The sequence below is a fragment of the Sander vitreus genome, chromosome 21, assembly GCF_031162955.1.
Source record: "Sander vitreus isolate 19-12246 chromosome 21, sanVit1, whole genome shotgun sequence".
Taxonomy (NCBI): domain Eukaryota; kingdom Metazoa; phylum Chordata; class Actinopteri; order Perciformes; family Percidae; genus Sander; species Sander vitreus.
In genome coordinates, this window is record NC_135875.1 from 18,836,143 (window position 1) to 18,858,360 (window position 22,218).

The following is a 22,218-nucleotide window of genomic DNA, read 5'->3' on the forward strand; positions in this document are numbered from 1 at the left end:
TTTAACGTAGGATATATATATAAATAAAATGCCCAGTTAAGAGATTTAATAAGCAATTGGTACATTAGCTTTGCACTTTAAACAACAGGGTTACAAATAGATTCATACTTTGATTGGTATTTACTGTAAATACAAAGCAGGATGAATGTTTATTTTCTACAAATGCATGAGGAGGACAACATGTTAAACGCTGTTACTAAACTGATAATATTACACGATAGAAACTGTGTGTGATGCCAGATAACGTTGCAATACTAAGAACAGTTGTGGCATAAGTCAGTATAGTAGTGGTTTTCTAGTAGTGGTACGTAGTTTTCTTTGAAAATTACAGCAAAACGTGCAGTAGTGACAAAGATGTATCACTGCTAAAATATTAGTTTTTAGCACTGTGGCGGCACGATTTCAGAGTTTGAACCCATTTCAGTTCGACAAGAAGAATTAGGCTGAAAGTCTGCTGAAGATCTGATGCTTATTGGCTCGTTTGTCACCCTCATGTGACTTGAGACAGAAGGCCAGAAAACATGCAGAGAAATATAATTTTTTTTCTTCCTTTGCAAACTTTGAATCATGTGATCATTCATTTAGGGGTTTATGTAATGGGGACCCCCCCCCCACATTTTGACACTGAATATAGCAGCAATGAACTGAACTTGAAAGAATTTTCTTCAAGGTTTAGTGCAAAAACAAGACATTTTGGCACAAGAACAACTCTCTCGTTATATTGGTCCAAACTGATTGTAAATATTTAGTGCTGAAATGGCAAATTAAATAGTCATACCCCTTAATGTTCACAAAGTGTCCTCACACCAAACACATTCAGGCATTTTTGTCTTCTTCTTTGTGCTTCTTGTTATCTTTTATTGACACAAACCTTGGCGTAGAAACATTTTCTGATGGTGGTTGAGGTTCAGGTGCGGGACTGCAGCACCAGCCGCTGGACCGTGTCTGACAGGTGGCTCATGTCCGCCTGCTGAGCCTGGTGTTTGATGAACTCCAGGGTCCGAACCTGCAGCGCAGAGACGAGACAGGAAGTCACTGAGGCTAAGCATGTTGACTGAAATGACTGAGACTGTAAAACTGTAATTTCCCCTTTTGTGATTAATAAAATGTCTTAGGGTCCTATCTTGCACCCGGCGCAACTGTCTTTGCTAGTTTAAGACCGACGCAGTTGTCAATTTCCCGTCCAGCGCCCGCGTTGTTTAAAAAAAAAACAAATGCACCTGCGCCCATCTTTGCGCCCATGGGCGTGCTGGTCTTACAGGGAGGTGTGTTCTGGTGCATTCTTGGCGTATTGCTATCTTGAGGCAGCGGGAAGTGATCGCGCCATTGACCAACAAAAACCTGGTCTAAAGTCAATAACGCAGCATTTCATTGTTATTTTAACAGCGCATTAGTAAAATGCGCCTAGGCTTATGCACAGCGCGCGCACACTTTGCTTGTTACACACACACACACACACACACACACACACACACACACACACACACACAGGGAAGCGCAGCAGCACACACATGCAAAAGATTACAAATAAAAATATTAAGGTGCAAATCCTCCATCATAATAGCAATGCGCCAAGGTCCAAACGTGCCTGGCTTTTAAAGGGAATGGGAGATGACAGATTGGTTTATTGCATGTTACGCCCAAAACACACCTATGAATTAATGAAGACACTAAGTACAACCCTTTTGAACCATGTGCCCGGCACACGGACCCCTTTTTTCCGCTCTCAAACTAGCAAAAGTGGATTTGGACACGCCCTAAACGCACTTGCGTCATGCGCTTCATGCCGTGCGCGTTGATCGTTAAAATAGGGCTCTTAATCTGAACCAAGTACAGCATACATTTAACTAGAGATGTTTCCGATACTGATACCGTTACCGGGAAAGCCTCGGCAAGTAGCCTACTGGAGTTTAAGCAGCGGTCCGATGTCACGTAATTTAGTCCAGAAGAAAAACGAGTTACGAGATTCATTTTTGGGCATTTTAGGCCTTTATTTATAACAGCTGAAGACATAAAAAGGGAGAGAGAGAGGGGGGAATGACATGCCGCAAAGGGTCGCAGGGTGGGGTGTCAAACCTGCCGCCGCTGCGTAGAGGAGTAAATGGGCACTTGCTCTACCAGGTGAGCTACCCAGGCGCCTTTTTCCATTATGGCTCACTGTCAAACTAGACAATAAAAGAAAGTTCTAGGACGATCACTGTTAGTTTTGGTTTCCCAAAAGAGTTTAACCCGAGCCAGGCTGAACAACAAAGATAGCAATCAAATCACATCCATACAGGGATAGTAGTATTCAGCTGTTCAAACATGATCAAATATACATATTTTTTAAACACACTGGTATCGGATCGGTATTGGGTATCGGCCGATTTGCAAGTTCAGGTATCGGAATCGGTATCTGGAAGGAAAAACGGTATCGGAACATCTGTACATTTAACCCTCAGAGAAGGAACCTCCCACCCGGCGGCAGCGGGAGATTATTGTTTACACGATCCCGTCTACATCGATCTGACACAAAAACCATAACAGCTACAGCATTCACCTTTTTGCAAAAGAACACTAAGGTTTTTGTCTTACACGTCATGACATCATCGCGTTATAAAAGTTAATGAAAACATGTCCGGTTTTCTCATTTTCTTTGTGTATGACACAATTTCAGTAGTTTTATAAATGATTATGGTTTATTGACTTACATAACCTTTCAGCTAAATTTATACCGATTTAGAGGACATGAAGCAACTGGAGATACCCCAAAGAAGTGATGCTGATCTGGGTGCAGCTGCTTGAGAAATGGGTTGAGAACTCACCGAGACGCGGGTCTCACAGTATCCGTGTTTGTGGCTGAGGTTCCACAGGTTGACGGCCAGCTGGCTCAGCTTGTTGTTCCTCAGGTCGCCGTGAGCCAGCAGCACGCCGAACAGGGAGAAGGCCAGAGCGCCCTGACGCCGTGTGCTCAGCTGCAAGCGGGCCAGAAGAAGGGGCCGTTTTAGTTAAAGGTGCAGTAGGTAAGACTTCTAAAACTAACTTTCTGTCATATTTGCTGAAACTGACCCTATGTTCCAGTAGAACTACATGAAGCAGGTCATTAAAAAAAAATCTGGCTCCTCTGTCACCACCTACAGCCTGTAGTGGGATTTGCAAAAATCCACAGCTCCCTGTTCAGATGCACCAATCAGGGCCGGGGGGGGGGGGTCTTTTTTGTGCTGCCTTAATCCAGACTAATGTGTTTGTGTTTATTGCTACAGTAGTGTCTCTGTGTGTGTTTATGTGTGCATATGCACTTTTACCTGTGTCTACTGTGTATGATACTCACGTGTTATGTATTTCTCATGCCATCAACCTGCCAGTTGTCATAATGTGGAATAGTGGTTGTGTCATTTTACTTGTCTATGTCTTTCTTGTTTTATGTGTATTTGTTGTATTGTTGTAGCGTATCTATTGTTTTAAGCCATCAACCTGCTACATCTGGCACATTTACATGTTGACTCTGTACTCAAGTTGATTAATGTGCGTTGTCCCTTTTAAATAAAGAAATTTAATAAAAACTTAATAAATAAAAAAAAATAAAAAAATAAAAATGTTAACACATCTCCACCCCAAGCAGAAAAACAGCCTGCTACATTTTGCAGCTTTTCTCTCTCTGGATAACCGCTGGAAAAAAAATAAATAAATATCTGCAGATTCCGTTTGGGTCTTGTTATAAGATCGCAAAAATTAGCTTCTGAGGAAAAATGAAGTGCGGCATGAGAACATTGTTACTGGTGGCAGTGAGCCGTTTGTGCCTCACCTCGTCCCGGCCGAGCCCCTTCAGATGGTCCAGAACCTGTCCAATCAGAGTCTCGCTCAGCTTGTTGATCTCCAATAGGAACTTGGGGTCTCCTCCATAAAGAGTCTCATTGGAGTCCACTGAGACCAGGGAAAGAGGAAAAAGAGCAATTTAGCTGGAAGAATGCTCACATCAAACCCCTCTATGAACCACAAGTAGATCCTCTTGTCATGAAGCGCAAAAGTAACAGCTGCAGTGGTTTTTTCCTTTTCTTTTTTAACACTTAAAACATGGTATTCTACATGTATACAGACTGTAACCTCTGTTGGATTAGGGACTTCTGTCTGAAATGTTGTGTTGCGAAAAACAAGGGCTCACAGAAAACAAACTATGTTGTCACCTGGATTTATCTTTAAGAAAGAAATTCAAACAAACGTGGGCAGCGTTGAAGAAAATGAGGTCATTTACATAATCAACGCATAACCTATGTACTCTCATTTTATTAGTGTGAGTAACTAGGCTCGTGGCATGCATTTTGGGTCGTTTTGCTACCAAGGGGGATGGCACCGCCCCTTTAAATCGCCTAGTGCCCGTACCTTTAGGGATGGAGTAGAGGTAGGTTTCCTGGCTCATGGCGGCCAGCAGGGGCAGTGCGCTGACGTAGACCCGCACCTTGGCGTCGCTGTTGTCCTCCCAGGTGTAATCCTGGATCATGTTGAGCAGACCGCGCACTAGGTAGAGCACGCCATGCTCTGGATGGTCCTGGAAACACACAACACACACACAGAGTTTTAGGAAGATTAGCCTTGATACTTTGTCTCCAACACCTGAACTCCTAACTGAGCTGTGTGAACAGAGGAATGAGGAAAAGCTAAAGTGTTAGCTTTGGATGATTTCCCTCGTCTTTCTGTTCTGAGAGGCTAAGGAAAGGAATTGTGTTACCGGGACAACCAGCAGCGTGGCCAGGAAGTTGTTGATGAAGTCCAGCAGGAAGCTCTCGGACGCTCGAAGTTTCCCCTCCACGCTGATGGAGCGAGGGACCTCCGGGAGAAGACTGACCGCCGCCTTTAGGAAAGCATCCGCTGTCAGGTGTGGAAAGAAGGATGGAGACGGGGAAAAGAGAGGTAGGGAGGTAACGTGGAAAGGAGAGAGAAAGGAAAGAAGGGGAAAAAACAGAAGGAAGGAAGCAAGGGAAGTGGAATGAGAGGAAAGGAGGGACGTAACAAAAGTAGAATGTTAGGAATTGCTGAAACAAAGCAAAATGAATTATCGATCGCCTCGGAAATTTAAAAACACAAATCCGGAATTTGACTCCTTGTTTGAAATGTGAAAACAAACAGCTGGCTCACCCTGGGAGAGACACTGGTTTGCCAACGCAACCTGACCAGACAGCAGATAGAGGCTGAGGCGACTGAAGATGCTGCTGAGAGACGGGATGGTGATGAAACTGTAGGCAGCGCACGCCTGGAGGAGAGGGGAAAGAGAACAGTCCCTGAAGTAGGATCTGACATCTGAAGCCAACACTGGGCTCAACTTCCCCTCGTGCCTAAGGGCAATGCTGAAACCTCCTCCTGTGGCAACGTACGGTGGCCTGCAATGACCAGATGCTCTGTGTGTGTGTGCGTGCGTGTGTGTGTGTGTGTGTGTGTGCGTGTGTCCGTGTGTCAACCTCAAATCAAGGAAATGAGAACTTTGCATATCCAAAGTGGTCGTTGATATGAAGTGATCAATACGATTGTGATCAACATAAAGATCATGTGGCCAAGTGCTCCAGAGATACTGCAGTTGTTGTCCAGGTATCTTATTTTGAATGTCATTTTGAAAAAAATGGGACTTCACTCACAAAGTTGGCAACTTTTTTTTTGTTCTTCCAATAGTAAACGGAGTAATAAAACGTTGGAAAGGGAACAAATATCAGTTTATGAGACATGCAGACAAACATCCAGAATAGGTGTAAAGTGCAAGTTATATCGAGAAATAAAGATGTCTTTGGAGGAGATAAGCTTTATAGCTATCTGTCCTACTGTGTGTGTGTGTGTGTGTGTTGACTCACCCTGACAAAGGCCGCCGTTTTGCGGGAGTGATTCCCTCTCATCACCCTGCTGGTCTCCATTGCCAGCTGGTTCACCGTCTGGAAACAACAAGGTGAACATTGAGAATGTTGCGCCTGTGTGTGTGTGTGTGTGTGTGTGTGTGTGTGTGTGTGTGTGTGTGTGTGTGTGTGTGTGTGGGACTGACGTGGATGAGCTGCACCATCACTGACTCCAGGTTACAGAAGGTGGCTCTGGCCTCCACACAGAAACTCAACTGCTGCTCGAAGTCACGACCAAAACAAACCTAAACACAATGATGGAAAACAAAGACAGATTATACGAGTGTAAGAAGAAAAAGTTCTTTAACTAAATGAAATGTACTTAAAGAAATCAAAGCAAATGATGAACTGTTTATATATATATATATATTTTTTTTTAAACATTTAGAGCTTAACATCGATCTCTATTCATAATGTGCCAGAGAGCTCAATCTTTTCCTCACTACCGTAAACATGGGCACTGTAGTTTTATTTTAGTCAATCCCACACACGCCGTCCTTCTGCCGGAAGTACTCACAAGAGCACCAAATGTGTATTACTCCGGGGCAGAAAATAGTCCCCAACAAATACACCGTTTCCTCCAAATGTAGTAATGATTTATAAAAACTACCGTGCCCAGCTTTTTTAAGGAAATGATATAACTTTCAAAAATGAAAAAAAGGTGTATTTCAGAGCCGTTTGAAAATATTATGAGTATGGTTTGAGAGCGGAAAAAAGTACTGATGAATTATGCACTAATGAATAATTGCTCTAAGAAAATATAAAAATTAACATTGGTCTTATTTCTAAACCATAGAGAAAAGTCTGCAGAGTCTCACCATGCGGATGAAGCCGATGATCAGCAGAGCCAAAGATCTTTTCTCATCCTCAAGAGTGAGAGCGCTGCAATACAGAGAGCAGAAGGGTGACTGACTGAAGGCTGTCGCCGGGCAGATCAAGAAATGTCAGATTCAATTTCTGTCTTTATTAATAATCTACATTAAACGGTCCCATATTGTAAAACGTGAGATTTCCATGTCTTTTTTTTTATATTATAAAGCAGGTCGAGGTGCTGTTTAAATACTGGGAAAATATCAAAACGCTCATTTCACAGAGAAATACACAGAGCCCGTATTTAGAAACTGTGCCTTTAAACAAGCCGTCAGCACTTCTGTACGGTTGCGATGTCACAACTATATTATATATATATATATATATATATATATATATGTAGAAAGTGCCGCTACAGTCATTCCCCGGCTGCAATGGCAGTGCAGAGACGCCAAAAGCGCAGATGTGAAAGACACAGAAACGCTGACCAATCAGAGCAGACTGGACTTTTTCAAGGTTTTTTGAACATTCAAGCATGTAAAACATAGTCTAGTAGAAACCCAAAATACCAGTATGAACCTGAAAATGAGCATAATATGGGACTTTAAAATAAGAAGAAAACTAGGTGTTTAAAATCACTGACATTAACTTAATTAACAAATATTGAATTACTTAAATGTGTACACACACGTACACACACACACACAACACACACACACACACACACACACACACACACTTGACAGAGTCGTGCATGGTCTTGCAGATGTGCAACATGGCGTTCAGGATGACCGGGTCTCTGGTGGGCTCCACCTGGTGTCTGCCGGGAGATGAAGACCAATTAAATGTCCACATTTCGTTTTACTTTATTGGACACATTTTTCACTTTTTTGTCACAAAGCAAACCAATCAGATTCCCTTAAAAAGTCTAAAAGGTGTCTCTTACCTGATGAAGACCTCCATGATGGATCTGCACACCTCCACCCTCACACTGTCCTTCTGGAACATGTCTAGGAACGGCAGGAAACGCTCCTGGGAAACAGAAACATTGGGCGACATTGTGGAACTGCGGCGCGATAAAAGCCACGTGTCATCGATTATTTCAGGTCTCCAGAGTGCAAACGTTCCATCGTGTGTGTGTGTGTGAAGCGGTGGCTGCTGCTCACCATGGAGAAGAGGACGGAGAAGTCGTGGAAGTAGGTGAGGATCTTCCTGATCACTGACTGCAGCTGGATGAAGAACAAAACAAGACAGAGTGACTACAGAGCAGACATCAGGAGGAGTGGGAACGCTTCACTTCCAAGGGAACGGGCTGAATTGTCCTGGTAGCCAACGAGCTGCTAACCTGAGGATAAGCGTCCTCAAACGCCCGGTCAGGGGTCATGTGTTTGATGATGTCAGCCAGAACTGTGTTGACCTCACGTTTCTGAGAGCAAGAGGGAAAGGAAAGGTGATTAGAAACTTTAAATTTCTACATAATAGGAAATGTAAGACAGAGGATGGCCAATTACTTCATGTCCTATGGTCCTGTGATAAGGTCCAGGGATTTTTGGACTGGGATACATGATAACGTGTCGGATTGCAGGGACCCGGGTTCCATTCAGCCCAAGATTATTTGTTCTGGGAGATGGGGCAATCCTAAGCCAGATGGATACGCACATAAGAAGCTGGGTCCAAACTAGTTAAGTCTATATCAACATTTCATTTACGGGATTTCTCTCCCATGCCGGAACGTCCACCGCAGCGCTGTGAAGGAAGGTCCGTCAATGCGAGACCAAAACTAGTTTAATGATAGCCAGACAGATTCTTTTAAAGGTCCCATGGCAAGAAAATTTCACTTTATGAGGTTTTTTAACATTAATATGAGCTCCCCTAGCCTGCCTATGATCCCCCAGTCCCCCAGCTGTCTGATGGCAAGGTAAAGCTGTACAAATATTCTAAATATAGTGTACACTTAAACCGATATAGATTGGCTAAAATACATTTAGCTGCTGCCCCCATCCACAGCAGTACATTGCTTAGCTTCTGTGCCGGTACTCCTGCCTGCTTTTCCAAACTGGGGGCCTGCCGACCACCATGTACTGTAGGTGATACACTAGCTATGGAGAAGTACCTCATACAGCCACACTTAAAGGTCCCATGGGGTGAGAATTTCACTTTATGAGGTTTTTTAACATTAATATGAGTTCCCCCAGCCTGCTTATGGTCCCCCAGTGGCTAGAAATGGCGATAGGTGTAAACCGAGCCCTGGGTATCCTGCTCTGCCTTTGAGAAAATGAAAGCTCAGATGGGCCGATCTGGAATCTGGTCCTTATGAGGTCATAAGGGGAAAGGTTACCTCCACTTTCTCTGCTTTGCCCGCCCAGAGAATTTGGCCCGCCCATGAGAAAGAGAGAGACGTCATGGCTTGCAAACAAGCGAAGTGGCAGTTGGTCAAGGCCACACCCCCCCCCCCACCCTCCACCTTGCCCCCCCCTCTCTCCTCCTCAATAGCATTTAAAGCTACAGACACAGAAATGGCACATCCTAAGGAAAGCTCATTGTGGGACTGGCTCTAGTGGCTGTAATTCTGCACCAAGGCTGAATTTCGGGAAAGAGACTTCAGATACAGTATTAGGGGACCACTAAGACCTATATAAAAGAGACTTCAGATACAGTATTAGGGGACCACTAAGGCCTATATAAAAGAGACTTCAGATACAGTATTAGGGGACCACTAAGGCCTATATAAAAGCATCCAAAAAGCAGCATGTCATGGGACCTTTAAGAGGATGGAGGAATGAAGGGGTGCTGTCAATCCAAGAGTGGGCTTGTGAGATGGCTAGGGTGGCGGCATATAAACAGTTTTCCAGATTGAACGTCTACACTAGAAAATGGGGAAAGTAGCTGAGCTTTCTGGAGGGCTACTGTGTGATTATGTATACAATGTTTACAGCTGTTTATTTTGTCATGATTTTATTGTATTGAATAATTATGGTTGTTCCGTTGGCTTGTCTTCATTTTTCTTTGAGTAAGTGGTGGTGTGGGTGAATGGGGGTGTTCATCCGGGGGGAGGCGATGTGTTTGTGTGTGTTTTGTATGCTGTTTAAAAAAAGAAAAGAAAAATGTTGTCTTATAAAAAAAAATCCCACATAATATAAAAGTGTTACATCTGTAATGACCGAAAGAACAAGATCCAGGGTACAAGCGGCCGAAATGGGTTTCCTCAGGAGGGTAGCTGGCGTCTCCCTTAGAGATAGGGTGAGAAGCTCAGTTATCCGTGAGGAGCTCGGAGTAGAGCCGCTGCTCCTTTGCGTCGAAAGGAGCCAGTTGAGGTGGTTCGGGCATCTGGTAAGGATGCCCCCTGGGCGCCTCCCTAGGGAGGTGTTCCAGGCACGTCCAGCTGGGAGGAGGCCTCGGGGGAGACCCAGGACTAGGTGGAGGGATTATATCTCTAACCTGGCCTGGGAACGCCTCGGGATCCCCCAGTCGGAGCTGGTTAATGTGGCCCGGGAAAGGGAAGTTTGGGGTCCCCTGCTGGAGCTGCTACCCCCGCGACCCGACCCCGGATAAGCGGATGAAGATGGATGGTTACATCTGTACTCACTGAGAAGTGTCGGCAGGTGAACTCCACCCAGATCTCAGCGCAGTTGACGTAATCCTAGAAACCGCAAACAATCACATATACAGTCATAACCTGAATATTGTCATGGAAACAATTGTCAAGCTGTGTGAAAGCAACATCATTCCCACTCAGTACCTGAGGACTGCGGACTTTGGTTACAACCTTCCAGGCCTCGTTTAGGATCGTCAGTCTCTCCGATTCTGGAGGATCGGCACAGGCCACGCTGCGGCCCAAAGAGCCAAACAACAGATGCTGCAGAGACGACGACAATCAAGCTTCCATTCATATTTCGACAGACAGACAGATAGACAGACAGACTGATAGACAGACAGACAGACGGATGGACAGACTGATAGACAGACAGACGGACGGATGGACAGAGACAGACGGATGGACAGACAGTTGGACAGACAGACAGTTGGACAGACAGACAGTTGGACAGACAGACAGTTGGACAGACAGACAGAAAGAGCCAAACAACAGATGCTGCAGAGACGACGACAATCAAGCTTCCATTCATATTTCGACAGACAGACAGACTGATAGACAGACAGACAGACGGACAGACAGACTGATAGACAGACAGACGGACAGACAGACTGATAGACAGACAGACAGACGGCCGGATGGACAGAGACAGACGGATGGGCAGACAGACAGTTGGACAGACAGACAAGACAGTTGGACAGACAGACAGTTGGACAGACAGATGGACGGACAGTTGGACAGACAGACAGACAGACAGACAGAAGGACAGACATCCTAAACTGGGAAATTACTGTGTTACAGCAGCAGGTGTAAGACACACAACAATCCACACAGAATAACAAGAAATAATAATAAATAAATAAATAAATAATACAATACAAATACCAGAACATCTACTCAAACTTCAAAAAACAAAACAATAAAAAACAATGTACAAGAGAAGAATACAAATGTACAACCAGCATACATACATGGTATATATGAATAATATAGAATATATATATATATACACATTTGTAGTCTAAGTAAACATATGAGTGCAATGTGTGCTTTAGTGCATTATTGTAATAATGAGGTAATGACAGCGCTATCTCATTGTAATAAATGAGGTAAGGGAACGCTCCGAAACTCCAACATTGAAGGTTTGTGACTATTCCCTGACATATTCACATGTATTACAACTGTTCGTGTCTCCTGACCTTTGGGAAGCCGGCCTCGTCGCAGTCTTTGATCATACCGATGAAGTCGGTGGCTCTGGCTGCAACAAACTCCGGCCTGAACGCCCTCATAACTGAATTCAGCAGCAAAGCACTATGGGAAACAGGAACACTTTGTGTTGGATCTTTGTGACATATTTTTCTACTACCAGAAACCATTAAAACAAAGAGTAAAAGCTGTGTAAAACTGATGGTAAGTACAATGTGTTTTACTTGTTGGCAGTCTATTAATATGAAACACTTTCTGGATCCATAAACTAGACTTTCATTAAATCACTTCTGACTTGTGAGCCCATAAAAAAAAAGGAAGTCTTCCAGCGGACCCTCGTCAGTGGTTGCATAAATCCACTAGGGGTGCAGCAAAAAAACCGATACAGCGTAGTATTGCGATATACATATAGATATAGATCTGTTACTATATACATTGCACATGAGAATTTAACTTTGTGGTACTAGAATAATAAAATAAATGTCTTTTTTCAGTCAACTAGATGGACGGGACAATAAAGCTGAAGTGAGATGAACAAACAGAGAAACTGATCTTTTTTAATTTTTTTTAATTTTAGATAAAACAGATGTTTTCCTTTGGGGACATCTTTTGAAGTTGGAAAAATATGTAATAAATTGCAATATATTGCAGAATATCGGAATGTGTTTACAAATCGCAATGATATCGTATCGTGGGGTTTTTGGTGATCCCCCCTCCCCCCCTAATATCCACTGGTTGTGACCAGTGCAACCAAAAGGTGTATTTTGTTTTTGTTTTGTGCTTTATATGAATAATTTGAGACAGAAATAAAATCATCTGTAATAAATGGCCGATACTAGGCATTTTCCAAACTATCGGTATCTGCATTTATAATGGCCGATAAATGAATATTTAAAAAAATTAAATAAAAACGGACCAAACCCCCTTCAACCATGTTCTGAGTGTTTGTCCACCGGAGGGCGCTCTACAGCGGCCCTGTTGGCAACGTTCAAAAGACTAAGTTTCATATTCACATTTTTATTCATCAGAACTTGAATATATTTTGATGTTCCTCTGTTCTGTTGTGACGATAAAACAGTTTATTTTTAAACTGCATTATCATATTATGTTAGCGAGGACTCATAAATAACTACAAATAACCAGTGTTAGGGAAATCTGTTTATGTTTTGTTACGCGTTATTAGATTTTTTTTTTTTTTATATCGGCCCGATATATCGGAATATCGGATTTTTAAATCGCCAAATATTTGTATCGATATCGGCCTTAAAAATCCTTTATCGGTCGAGCTCTAATATCATTATTATATATTTATACACATATTTCGCTCCTGAAAACAATGAAGACATTAGCATGTTACCTTTCACCAACACCAGTACACCATCAGTATTACGGCCTGTAAAAGCACTCACTTGTTCCCCAGCTTCTTGCATCTCTCCATCATCTCCGTTAGCAGAGGCTAAGATGGAAACACAAACAGCATTAAAAACACTTCCTCTGTCTTTAGAAGGGGTTTGACCGAGCGAGACTTTTGCACTAAAGCTAGTGAAAGCTGGCCATTTTCTGTCAATGTATTCATTATCTTTCAGTTTGAAAAAAATGCAAGCTGAATAAGTTGAGGTGTGCGACTGCGTGCCTCTGGAGCTCTGTAGGCGATGCACTGCAGGATCCAGCTGATGGCGGGGGAATAAAGCGTCAGGTACTCGGGCACCTCCACCCTCTGCAGGACCAGCTGGTTCTGGACGCTCTCGCTGCTGATCTGCCGGAAGGCGCCCAGCAGGTCGAAGAAGTTGCGGTTCAGGCTGTCTTTCAGGTGGGGGGCGACTTCCATGCCCACCTGGAGGGAGAGAGAGCACTCTTATCTCTTTTTTTCTCCCTTAACCAATCATTAGTCTTTTACTGGTTAACATTTAAAGCTATGGTGCGTCGTTTCTGCCGCCCCCATGAGGACTTTTAAGTAATGACAACAGCCCTGTAGGCTGGTCAGAAACAGACGGTGAAAATGAGCAGATACTGTAAGAAATGGCTCAGAAACAGGAGACAAGAGAGAAAAATGGTAAGAAGGGTCCCACCCTGCAGAGGTAAGCTCTGGTGTACGCTGCCACCAGGGGGTCTCCGATCCCTCTGATCATGGCTGTCAACCGAGGGAGCGTCTCCTGAATACCGCTGTGAAGCGTGGAGGGACAAAAAAAAACAAAAAACAGAGAGGACGATTTAGTTGGTCCATTGTAACAAGTATTAATACCAAAATCTTTCAAATAACCCAAAAATGTCACTCTGATTTGGAAGAGTAACGTGCATAGTATGCTACAAAGCTAATATTGCTGAACTAAGGCATTGGAGCAAGTGAAGGCAGAATATCAGAAGAACACTGAAGCTAAATGTATTAAACGGTAGGCTTACAAGTGAAAGACTGACTAATGGACCTTTTTCACGGCAGACATGTTGACATGTCATAGTAGGAAAAGCACAGGTGTGTTCAAAACCATTAATGATGGCTGAATTCCACTTAGGAGAGGTCCTGGTATTGTGCATGCTGACTCACTGAAATAGCTCACTGGGACACTTGATGGAATTGAGCCATCATTAAGGTCAATCTCAGCTCTGCTTTTCCTACTATGACAAGTCAACACGTCTGCTGTGAAAAAGGTCCATACAGTCCATAAGGGAAACTAACCATTTGTTCAGGAAGCGGTTGCACTTGAGAATAGCAGCCTCGACGTATCTGTTCACAGAGGGTCAAAGAGTCAAAACTCTACATGAGGTAAGGAGTGCATCCTGGATGATCGGGGTTGTCGTGGAGACAACTTTAAAGGAATAGTTCAGATTTTTTTAAAGTGGTGTTGTATGTAGATATCCATAGTCAGTGTATCACCTACAGTAGATGGCAGTGGGGACCCCCCCCCCCAGATGCAGTATTAGGGGACCACTAAGGCCTATATAAAAGTGTCCAAAAAGCAGCATGTCATAGGACCTTTAAGAAAATCCAAACTATCCCTTTAAATCACTCCAAATGTAATATGTAATGTTATAAGAAGAGATGTAGACGGATGCAGGGACTCTGGACTTAACTATTTGACAAAGAAATGTATGATTGGAAAGAAAATTTAGAGTCAACAGAAAGAGGGATCAGAAGAGGCCTGACATTAGTTCTGGTCATCTGCGAGGAGTCCTTGAGATCAGATGTAAGCACTGAAGCTATGCTGATGGCAGAAAAGGATACAATCTGGGCAGAAGCTCTCTGATGGACGCGATCTTGAAGAACCAGTTGAGGCACGTCTCCTTGGCCGTGTCGTTCACATCGTCGACTGTGAACGAGTCTGAGGAAGGAGGGAGCCAAGCGGACAAATCAGACACGAGCCAGAGACACAGACAATATACCCATCACCTAAGCTAAGAAGCTAGAGACAAAAAAAAACAAAAAAATATCCAAATGCTCAAATTCAAACCGACTGAATATGTCAGATCCTCTCTGTACCTGGTAGGGGCCGTGGGTCTGAACACATGGTCCAGATTCTATCGTACACCAGGCGGCCTACAGACAAGCGAGACTACAGTCAGAAATTTTTTTTTTTTTTGTTTTTTTACTGGAGAGACAGTCACGAGGATTCTTTACGCACCAAAAGTGTCGAGGATGTCGGTGATGAGAACAAACTTGCTGGGGTAGAACTGGATCACAGAGGTGTCGGACAGAAGCTTTGAGCACTGGAACACAGATCAGTGTTTATGTTTTTACACAGAGGACGTCCAAGGTAAGACAGGTGGGTATTGGGACCAGTGGTGGAATGTAACTAAGTACATTTACTAAAGTACTTGTACTTCGCTTGAGTCTTTTCTTTTCATGCCACTTTCTACTTCTACTCCAAGACATTTCAGAGAGAAATATTGTACTTTTTACTCCATTATATTCATCTGACAGCTTTAGTTACTAGTTACTTTACAAATTAAGAATTTTTCCACACATGAAGTTTATAAAATACGATGTTTTATTATAAATTAAACTACCCAAAAATATAAAAGGCCTACAAGTACAGCTGAAATAATAAGACTATTAAAACACTTGAGAAATGTTTTGATCATTTCCAGTTTCTAAAATGTGAGGATTTTTCTGCATACTTTTACTTTTAATACTTTAAATACGTTTTTCTGATGATACTCGTTTACTTTTACTTAAGTAACATTTCCAATGCAGGCCTTCTACTTGTAGAGTACAGTGCAATATTAGTACTTTCACTTAAAGTGCTCATATTATGCTTTTTGGCTTTTCCCCTTTCCTTTATTGTGTTATATATCTTTGTTGTGAACGTTATAGGTTTACAAAGTGAAAAAGCCCAAAGTCCACCCCAAAGGGACTTACCATCTCCAACAGAAAACACTGTTCACAAACTGCTCCAAACAGCTCTGTTGTAGTCCAGCCTTTACTTCAGAGACAAACGTGCGTCACTTTGTAACACACGTTATAATGCTCGCCTAGCTGCTAGCGTGGCACGCCCTCATACTCTGCTTCTGACTGGCTAGTAGTCCTTACCTAGCTACTGCGCATGTGCGACTCCCAACAAAGATGGAACAGAAGTGAGATGTCTCACTCTGTAGCTAAAACAGAGAAACATTTTTATTTAAAATGAGCATAATATGAGCTCTTTAAGTAAAGCATCTGAATACTTCTTCCACCACTGACTGTGATTGAAGGAACATGAAGAAATGATGTTGCACTTGTGAGTGTTTTGCTCCATTTTTTTTTTTGGGGGGGGGGGATGAGTGTTTTCGACTGCTGGATCACCTGGATGACGATTTTCAGGGCTTTGACCTTCTGGTCCGAGGCCCAGGCCTCCTTCAGGGACTGGTTCAGCTCCTCGATGCGGTTAGCGTAATCCTGCTGGGAGAGGTTCAGCAGCTCTCTCTGGGAACCCTACGCACACACGCACGCACGCACGCGCACACACACACACACACACACACACACACAAACACACACACACAAGCTTGAATGATGTTTACTTCAATGAAACTCTATTGTGTTGTGAATTTTGCAGCTTAGTTAAGCACCAATGGAGACAGTGGAAGTGCCTTTAAAGATATAATATGTTTAACTTTTCCGCATATATTTTGTTGAGTTGTGTACTTACAGCATCCCAAAGGTTTCCAACAATGTTTAAACTCTCATTTTATTCAAGGACACAGTCCGCATCATTTGGTCCCTGTCGCTTGTCGATAACGTCATATCCCCTTTGTGCGTGCGTCAGTGTTGTGGCTGTCTGCCAGAAGCTGTCATTTATTGACATTTCTTATCTAGTTTGAAGCCACATTTTTAAGATAGACTTTTTAGATCTTGGTTATTTTTAACTCAAAATTTCAACCGGATGAAGCATTTTAGTCATCGGACGTCTGGATCTTAAGTTATCGGAGAAACAACATGAGCTAGTAGCAGCTCGGCTCGCAGCCCCCTCTGCTAACGTGCCAAACGGTGTCGGAGAAACACCGATTTTTATTGTGAAACTGCTTTATTCAGTGCTTTGGTCGGTTTAAAGCTATAGTGCGTAGTTTCTGTCGCCCTCATGAGGAATTCTAAGTAATGACAACTAAACTGTCAGTGCGTCCACATGACAGAAGCCTTCCATGATCCCAGAGGCTAGTAGCCAAGGAGGACACGGAAGATTAAAAGAACATGATGGACTCTTTAGAAGATGTAATTATCTTCACTCAAATTGCTGCGTGCAAAAGTCGCCGGACGACACCATTTTCTGAACATAGCCATACTGAGAAATACAGAGAGAGCTGTGTGGAGCTGATAGTCTTAATTAGCTTTGTAGCAACTCATTTGGCGATGGCTTAAATGTAACGGACGTTCATTAATATCAACAAGTTACGCACTAACTTAAGCTCTAAATCACCGGGTCAGTTTGTTTTTCCGTATAATTCGTCAACAGATAACTCCCGGTTAAAAACCTCCTGAACAATGAACACTGAAGGAATCCTAACCGGGAGAAGCTGACTGCAATGACGTCATTGCTCCGTCTTTTCTTACCGTTTTGATTGAGAGTACCCCTAGCGGCAGAAAATGACATATTGTGTGTTTAATGTACGTACAGTATGTGTATTCATATAAACACAAATAATAAAGCATTTTGTGACTGATTTCATTCTAACAGTACCAGGATTGCATATGATTTTAAAATGAATGCTCTGATATATTGAGATTTATTTATAAAAAGGTACCTCCTCCAGATCATCCAGTTCCTCGAGACGTGTTCGAACTTTCTCTGACACGGCGGAGGATCCTGGACTTGGAGCTTTTCCTACAGCGACAACAGGAGTGACATTAGCTTTAGACCAGAGGAAAAAACACACACAGACTCTCTTGTTGCGGCTGTAAGCAGTCCAACAAAGTGCTGCCGAGGGACTTAACACTGAGAGAGGCATAAACACACTGTGACGCGCTCGAGATTGTATTGCAATGATTTATCACCACTAGCATTGCAGTTACTACATGTAAAGTTACTTTGTGAGTCGAAATAAGTGCGTTAGTGCGGCGGTCAATAGAAAGTGTTCGCTCCCAGGCGAAGGTTATTATAGTCTTGCATTTTTCATTAGTTTTTATTTTCATTTTCAAATTCAGTTTAGTTTTAATTAGTTTTTAAAGCGGGTTTGCTAGTTTAGTTTTTATTTTTTGAAAATGAAATGAAAATGCCTGGCCCTGTATCCAGACGTCGGTACCGCCATGATGCCAGGCGAGAGGCACGGAGCCACGAGCATGTTGTGTTCAATTTGACATGAAATGTCGGAATTTCTGTGTTCCCAGTCGGAAACTATACATGTCTACGGGAAATGTCGTGCTCGGAGAGATATTACGTTATTTGCTCTATGAAAGATCGACAAAGACGAAAACTAAGGACATTTACTCGATCGTTTTATTTTATTTTAGTTAGTTTTGCAAACAGACATCACAGTTTTAGTTTAGTTATCGTTTTTTTGCAATGCCTCGTTTTTATTTTTATTTCAGTTAACGACAATGTTTTTTCCCACCTAGTTTTCGTTATTTTGTTCGTTTTCGTTAACGATTATAACCTTGTCCCAGGCTCACCCCCCTCTCTGTCAAAGCCCAGAAAACCCAGGTGAACAGGTGAAGCAAACAAATATGTTATCAGTTCCGCTCAAACCGCCCACCACCTACAATATAAGTGCACAATATAATAATCAATAAGTAACATAAATGAGACCATAAACATACAATATGTGTTGTTTAAAGATTACTTAAAGCAGTATTGATTGATTATTGTTGCCACTTGGGGTAGCACAACAGGCAGAGAACACAACATTGACATACAGTATTATCGCCTTATAAAGTAGATATGGCTAATATGTCACAGTTGCGTATTTCCATGCGTTTCTGTCAAGTCCAAGTCCAATATTTACTCTCCTTTTAGCTCTGGTGTGGCCTCCAGCAACTCCTGAGGAAAATATCTGGCTCTTCTGCTGCTAAATGCTCCACTATGTTCACCGGCTAGTAGGCCTGCACAATAAATCGTTATAAAATCGCGATCTCGATTCACCCCTGTTCGCGATTTCATTTTTAAATGACTTTTTTTTTTTCCTCCTTCAATGAATTTATTGAATGCATTTAACATTGACATGTTTTAATTATGTAAAGACAGACAGAAAGAAGAGTTCAGATAGAGCCTGTATCAGGGCCATATTTAGTTCAATGTGTTATATGTAGGGCTGGGCAACATATCGATATCGTGATATGAGACTAGATACCGTCTTAGATTTTGGATATCGTAACGTCGTGATATGAAACAAGTGTTGTCTTTTCCTGGTTTTAAAGGCTGCATTACAGTAAAGTGATGTAGTTTTCTGAACTTACCAGACTGTTCTAGCTGTTCTATTATTTGCCTTTTCCCCACTTAGACATTATGTCCACATTACTGATGATTATTTATCTAAAATCTAAGTGTGAAGCTATTTTGTTAAAGCACCAATTGTGGTGTTTGGTGTTTTAAGCCCCCAACGCCGTCTTCCAGGCAGCGCTGCATGGAAGGCACTAGGGTTAGGCAAGGGTTAAGGTTAGGGTTAGGTGCCTTGAAGTCGACGGTCCCAGCGCTGCCTTGAAGTCGACGGTGGGGGCTTAAAACACCATCGAGCACCAATTGACAACCCTAGAATATTGCCGCAATATCGATATCGAGGTATTTGGTCAAGAATATCATGATATCTGATTTTCTCCCTATGGCCCAGCCCTAGTTATATGTCACTATTTCTGGTAGCCTACTGTACTTAAATGGCCAGTATGTACTTTATTTTCTTTATTCATTGAAGCCTCTATGTTTATAGGCTTGTGGTGATGCGCAATGTGCTATAGGTGCCAAAAGAAATCTATGTTTGGTACTGCCAATTTGTTTTGTTTTGTCATGGTTCATGTGTGCAATAAACATTACACTTTGTGAGAAAAAAATCGTGATATCAATTCTAAGCTAAAAAAAAATCGTGATTCATATTTTTCCCTGAATCGTGCAGGCCTACCGGCTAGACGCTAACTGTGTCTGTCTGCGCTTTGGTGCTGAGCAGGGAGTGTACAGTGGGTTTATCAGGATGTGAGTTTGTGCCGTTAAGTGAAGTATGAATTAAATCATCACGATGAATACAAACGCGGGTCTTACCTCGATCAGAACCCATGAAAAGATTCTATGAAGACAAAAAAAAAAATTGGAATTAGGTTTCTGTTTTACAAAGCATGGCTGGGTACACAAAGACTGATTAGGCCAACTCCTTCAGTTTATAGTAACAGAACGACTTCTACTCACAATTGAGAGTTTTTCAGTGGTGGTGAACCTGGCCAAGATCTCTCCTCGTTTTAAGGACCAGGGCTCAAAGTCTGGTCCCACCACCTCTTCCTCCTTCTCCTTCTCCTTCTCCTTCTCCCACTTCTTCCTCCCCAGGTCCTGGAAGCACATAATCACTCCTTAAAAAAAACAACAGGTTTTGGTATCATCTGCTTTCCACTTCTGTGTGTGGTGAATAACATTCGACTAATGTTAGTTTCTGAAGTTGGTCAGTACCAATAAATGTGTAAACGAAGCCGATGTTTCCCATTTCTCTGTGCAATTTCATTGGTTTTAATCAGAGAGTAGTCTCGCGTTGCCAGACCTTCCTCCACGGCGCTGCGGAGGAGGGTCTGGCTAGTCCACACACACAGCATTCCCGGGATGAGAGAAAAACGTGCGCTGGTTTATTGGCATTTCTTTAAACCAATCGCAATCGTCTTGGTCGGCGCTAGGCCCCAGACACAATGACGGTGCCTCTGCAAAATAGCCTCGGGAAGGAACTTGTTTGGGTGGAACATTTTGTACGTTCAAAAGTTGTTTTAGTCGTGCAACAGAAAACTCAGATTGGACAGATAGTCTAGCTAGCTGTCTGGATTTACCCTGCAGAGATCTGAGGAGCAGTTAACCATAGTCCTCAGAAATCCACCGGAGTTTAGAATTACAACACAAAGGAAGTGGAAGGTGTGGGACATCTGGCTGAAAATTAGGGACATCTGGCGGAATTTCCGGTGGCACCTGAACAATCCCGGAAATGAAACGTCTTTGATATCGACTAGCAGAGAGTAGAAAAGCTCCTGGAACGGCATTTGGCATTTGTCTCAGTTTGGGCAGGTGTGTCTGCAGCGTTACTGACCCCTGTGGAGGCGCTGTGTGACATGGCAGGAGTCTCAGTGGCCGAGGCTGCTGCAAACATGGAGAGGGGGTCGGTTCCATCCAGCATGGAGCTGAGGGGGTCCGGGGGTGCCGAGGAGGAGGAGGACGAAGACGAGGAGGTGCTGCCTTTACGAGCCCCACGTCGGGTCTTTGTATCGGTCACCTGGGTGGAGAGGAGAGGTGTTCAGAGCTGTTAACGAGACAACAAAGAGCTGATAGCGGTGTTTGTGATGATGGGGGGGGAACGGTAGGAAGACAGTGGTAACAGCAGATGGTCTACCATGATGGATTTGAGGGGATGGTAGTCTCCGAACTCGACCAGAGCAGCCTCAGGACGACATCTCTGCAGCTCTGCCTCATAGTTGCGCCCCCTGGATCGCCTTGGTACACAACAGACAGACTGTCAGCTGTTTCTACTGACATTCTTCAGTCAGTTACATTCAGTCTGAGGTCTCTGAACACTCACTGGAGAGAGCACACTGTTTATTTACGACTGATGCTAACACTCTTCCGTCTGAAAACACTGTACTGTCATTAGGATCTGAGATCTTGCATGGAACGCAAATATGAAGGTCTGTGGTGGCAAACGTCACCCAATGGGAGTGCTATAAAACCTATAGGCTCTGCCTGACTACAACCAAGCCCGAGCCAAAGAGGGAGCATTTCATTCAAGGCCATATAATACCATTTGGTAATTTCTGCAGTTGACTGGTAATGTTATGTAAACACGCAAAACAAAGTTGGCATTTTATTTTGGGGCGTTACATTACTATTGAGCTCGCAAAACACACGCTTGTAATACATGGACAGTCTCAGAACTAGCACAATATCAATAAATACACGATTTGCCGATTTATAACGATGATACGGAGTTTTTTTTAAATAAGAAAAGAGCATCTTACCACTGCACCGTAGCCATTTTTCTACAGTCATATGACACCTCAGCACTTCCTGGTTATAGCAGATTTTAGGAAAGCGCTGTTTTTGGTTTCAAACGGGCGGCCTGTTCTATATGTATTGTTGTCATTGTAAGGACTGATACTGTGAATGCATAAGAGGGTGT

General features: G+C 43.0%; 1 protein-coding gene across 1 annotated transcript; it reads right to left on the reverse strand.

Annotated features, from left to right (window-relative positions):
• Positions 1 to 31: 31 nt before the first annotated feature.
• Positions 32 to 22,167, reverse strand: vps35l (VPS35 endosomal protein sorting factor like). Its single transcript, XM_078279121.1, has 30 exons — positions 22,058 to 22,167; positions 21,436 to 21,535; positions 21,136 to 21,318; positions 20,262 to 20,399; positions 20,118 to 20,142; positions 17,677 to 17,756; positions 16,241 to 16,369; positions 15,081 to 15,165; positions 14,939 to 14,995; positions 14,684 to 14,780; positions 14,138 to 14,185; positions 13,533 to 13,626; positions 13,097 to 13,297; positions 12,873 to 12,919; positions 11,457 to 11,568; positions 10,405 to 10,521; positions 10,252 to 10,305; positions 8,011 to 8,091; positions 7,832 to 7,894; positions 7,612 to 7,697; positions 7,405 to 7,485; positions 6,674 to 6,737; positions 6,002 to 6,100; positions 5,817 to 5,894; positions 5,113 to 5,227; positions 4,706 to 4,845; positions 4,360 to 4,525; positions 3,785 to 3,903; positions 2,805 to 2,954; positions 32 to 1,006 (listed from the first exon to the last, which is right to left on the reverse strand). The coding sequence occupies exons 1-30, from the start codon at positions 22,072 to 22,074 to the stop codon at positions 908 to 910; spliced, it is 2,925 nt and encodes a 974-aa protein (XP_078135247.1). The 5' UTR covers positions 22,075 to 22,167; the 3' UTR covers positions 32 to 907.
• Between the last annotated feature and the right edge of the window lie 51 nt (positions 22,168 to 22,218).

Bases quoted from the DNA above. Each gene is read 5' to 3' on its own strand.
- vps35l (XM_078279121.1), bottom strand. The intron at 8,092-10,251 runs GTGAGTACAGAT...TCTTGCTCTCAG, and splicing joins TCACCTGCCGACACTTCTCA to AAACGTGAGGTCAACACAGT. The intron at 1,007-2,804 runs GTGAGTTCTCAA...TCTGCGCTGCAG, and splicing joins ACTGTGAGACCCGCGTCTCG to GTTCGGACCCTGGAGTTCAT.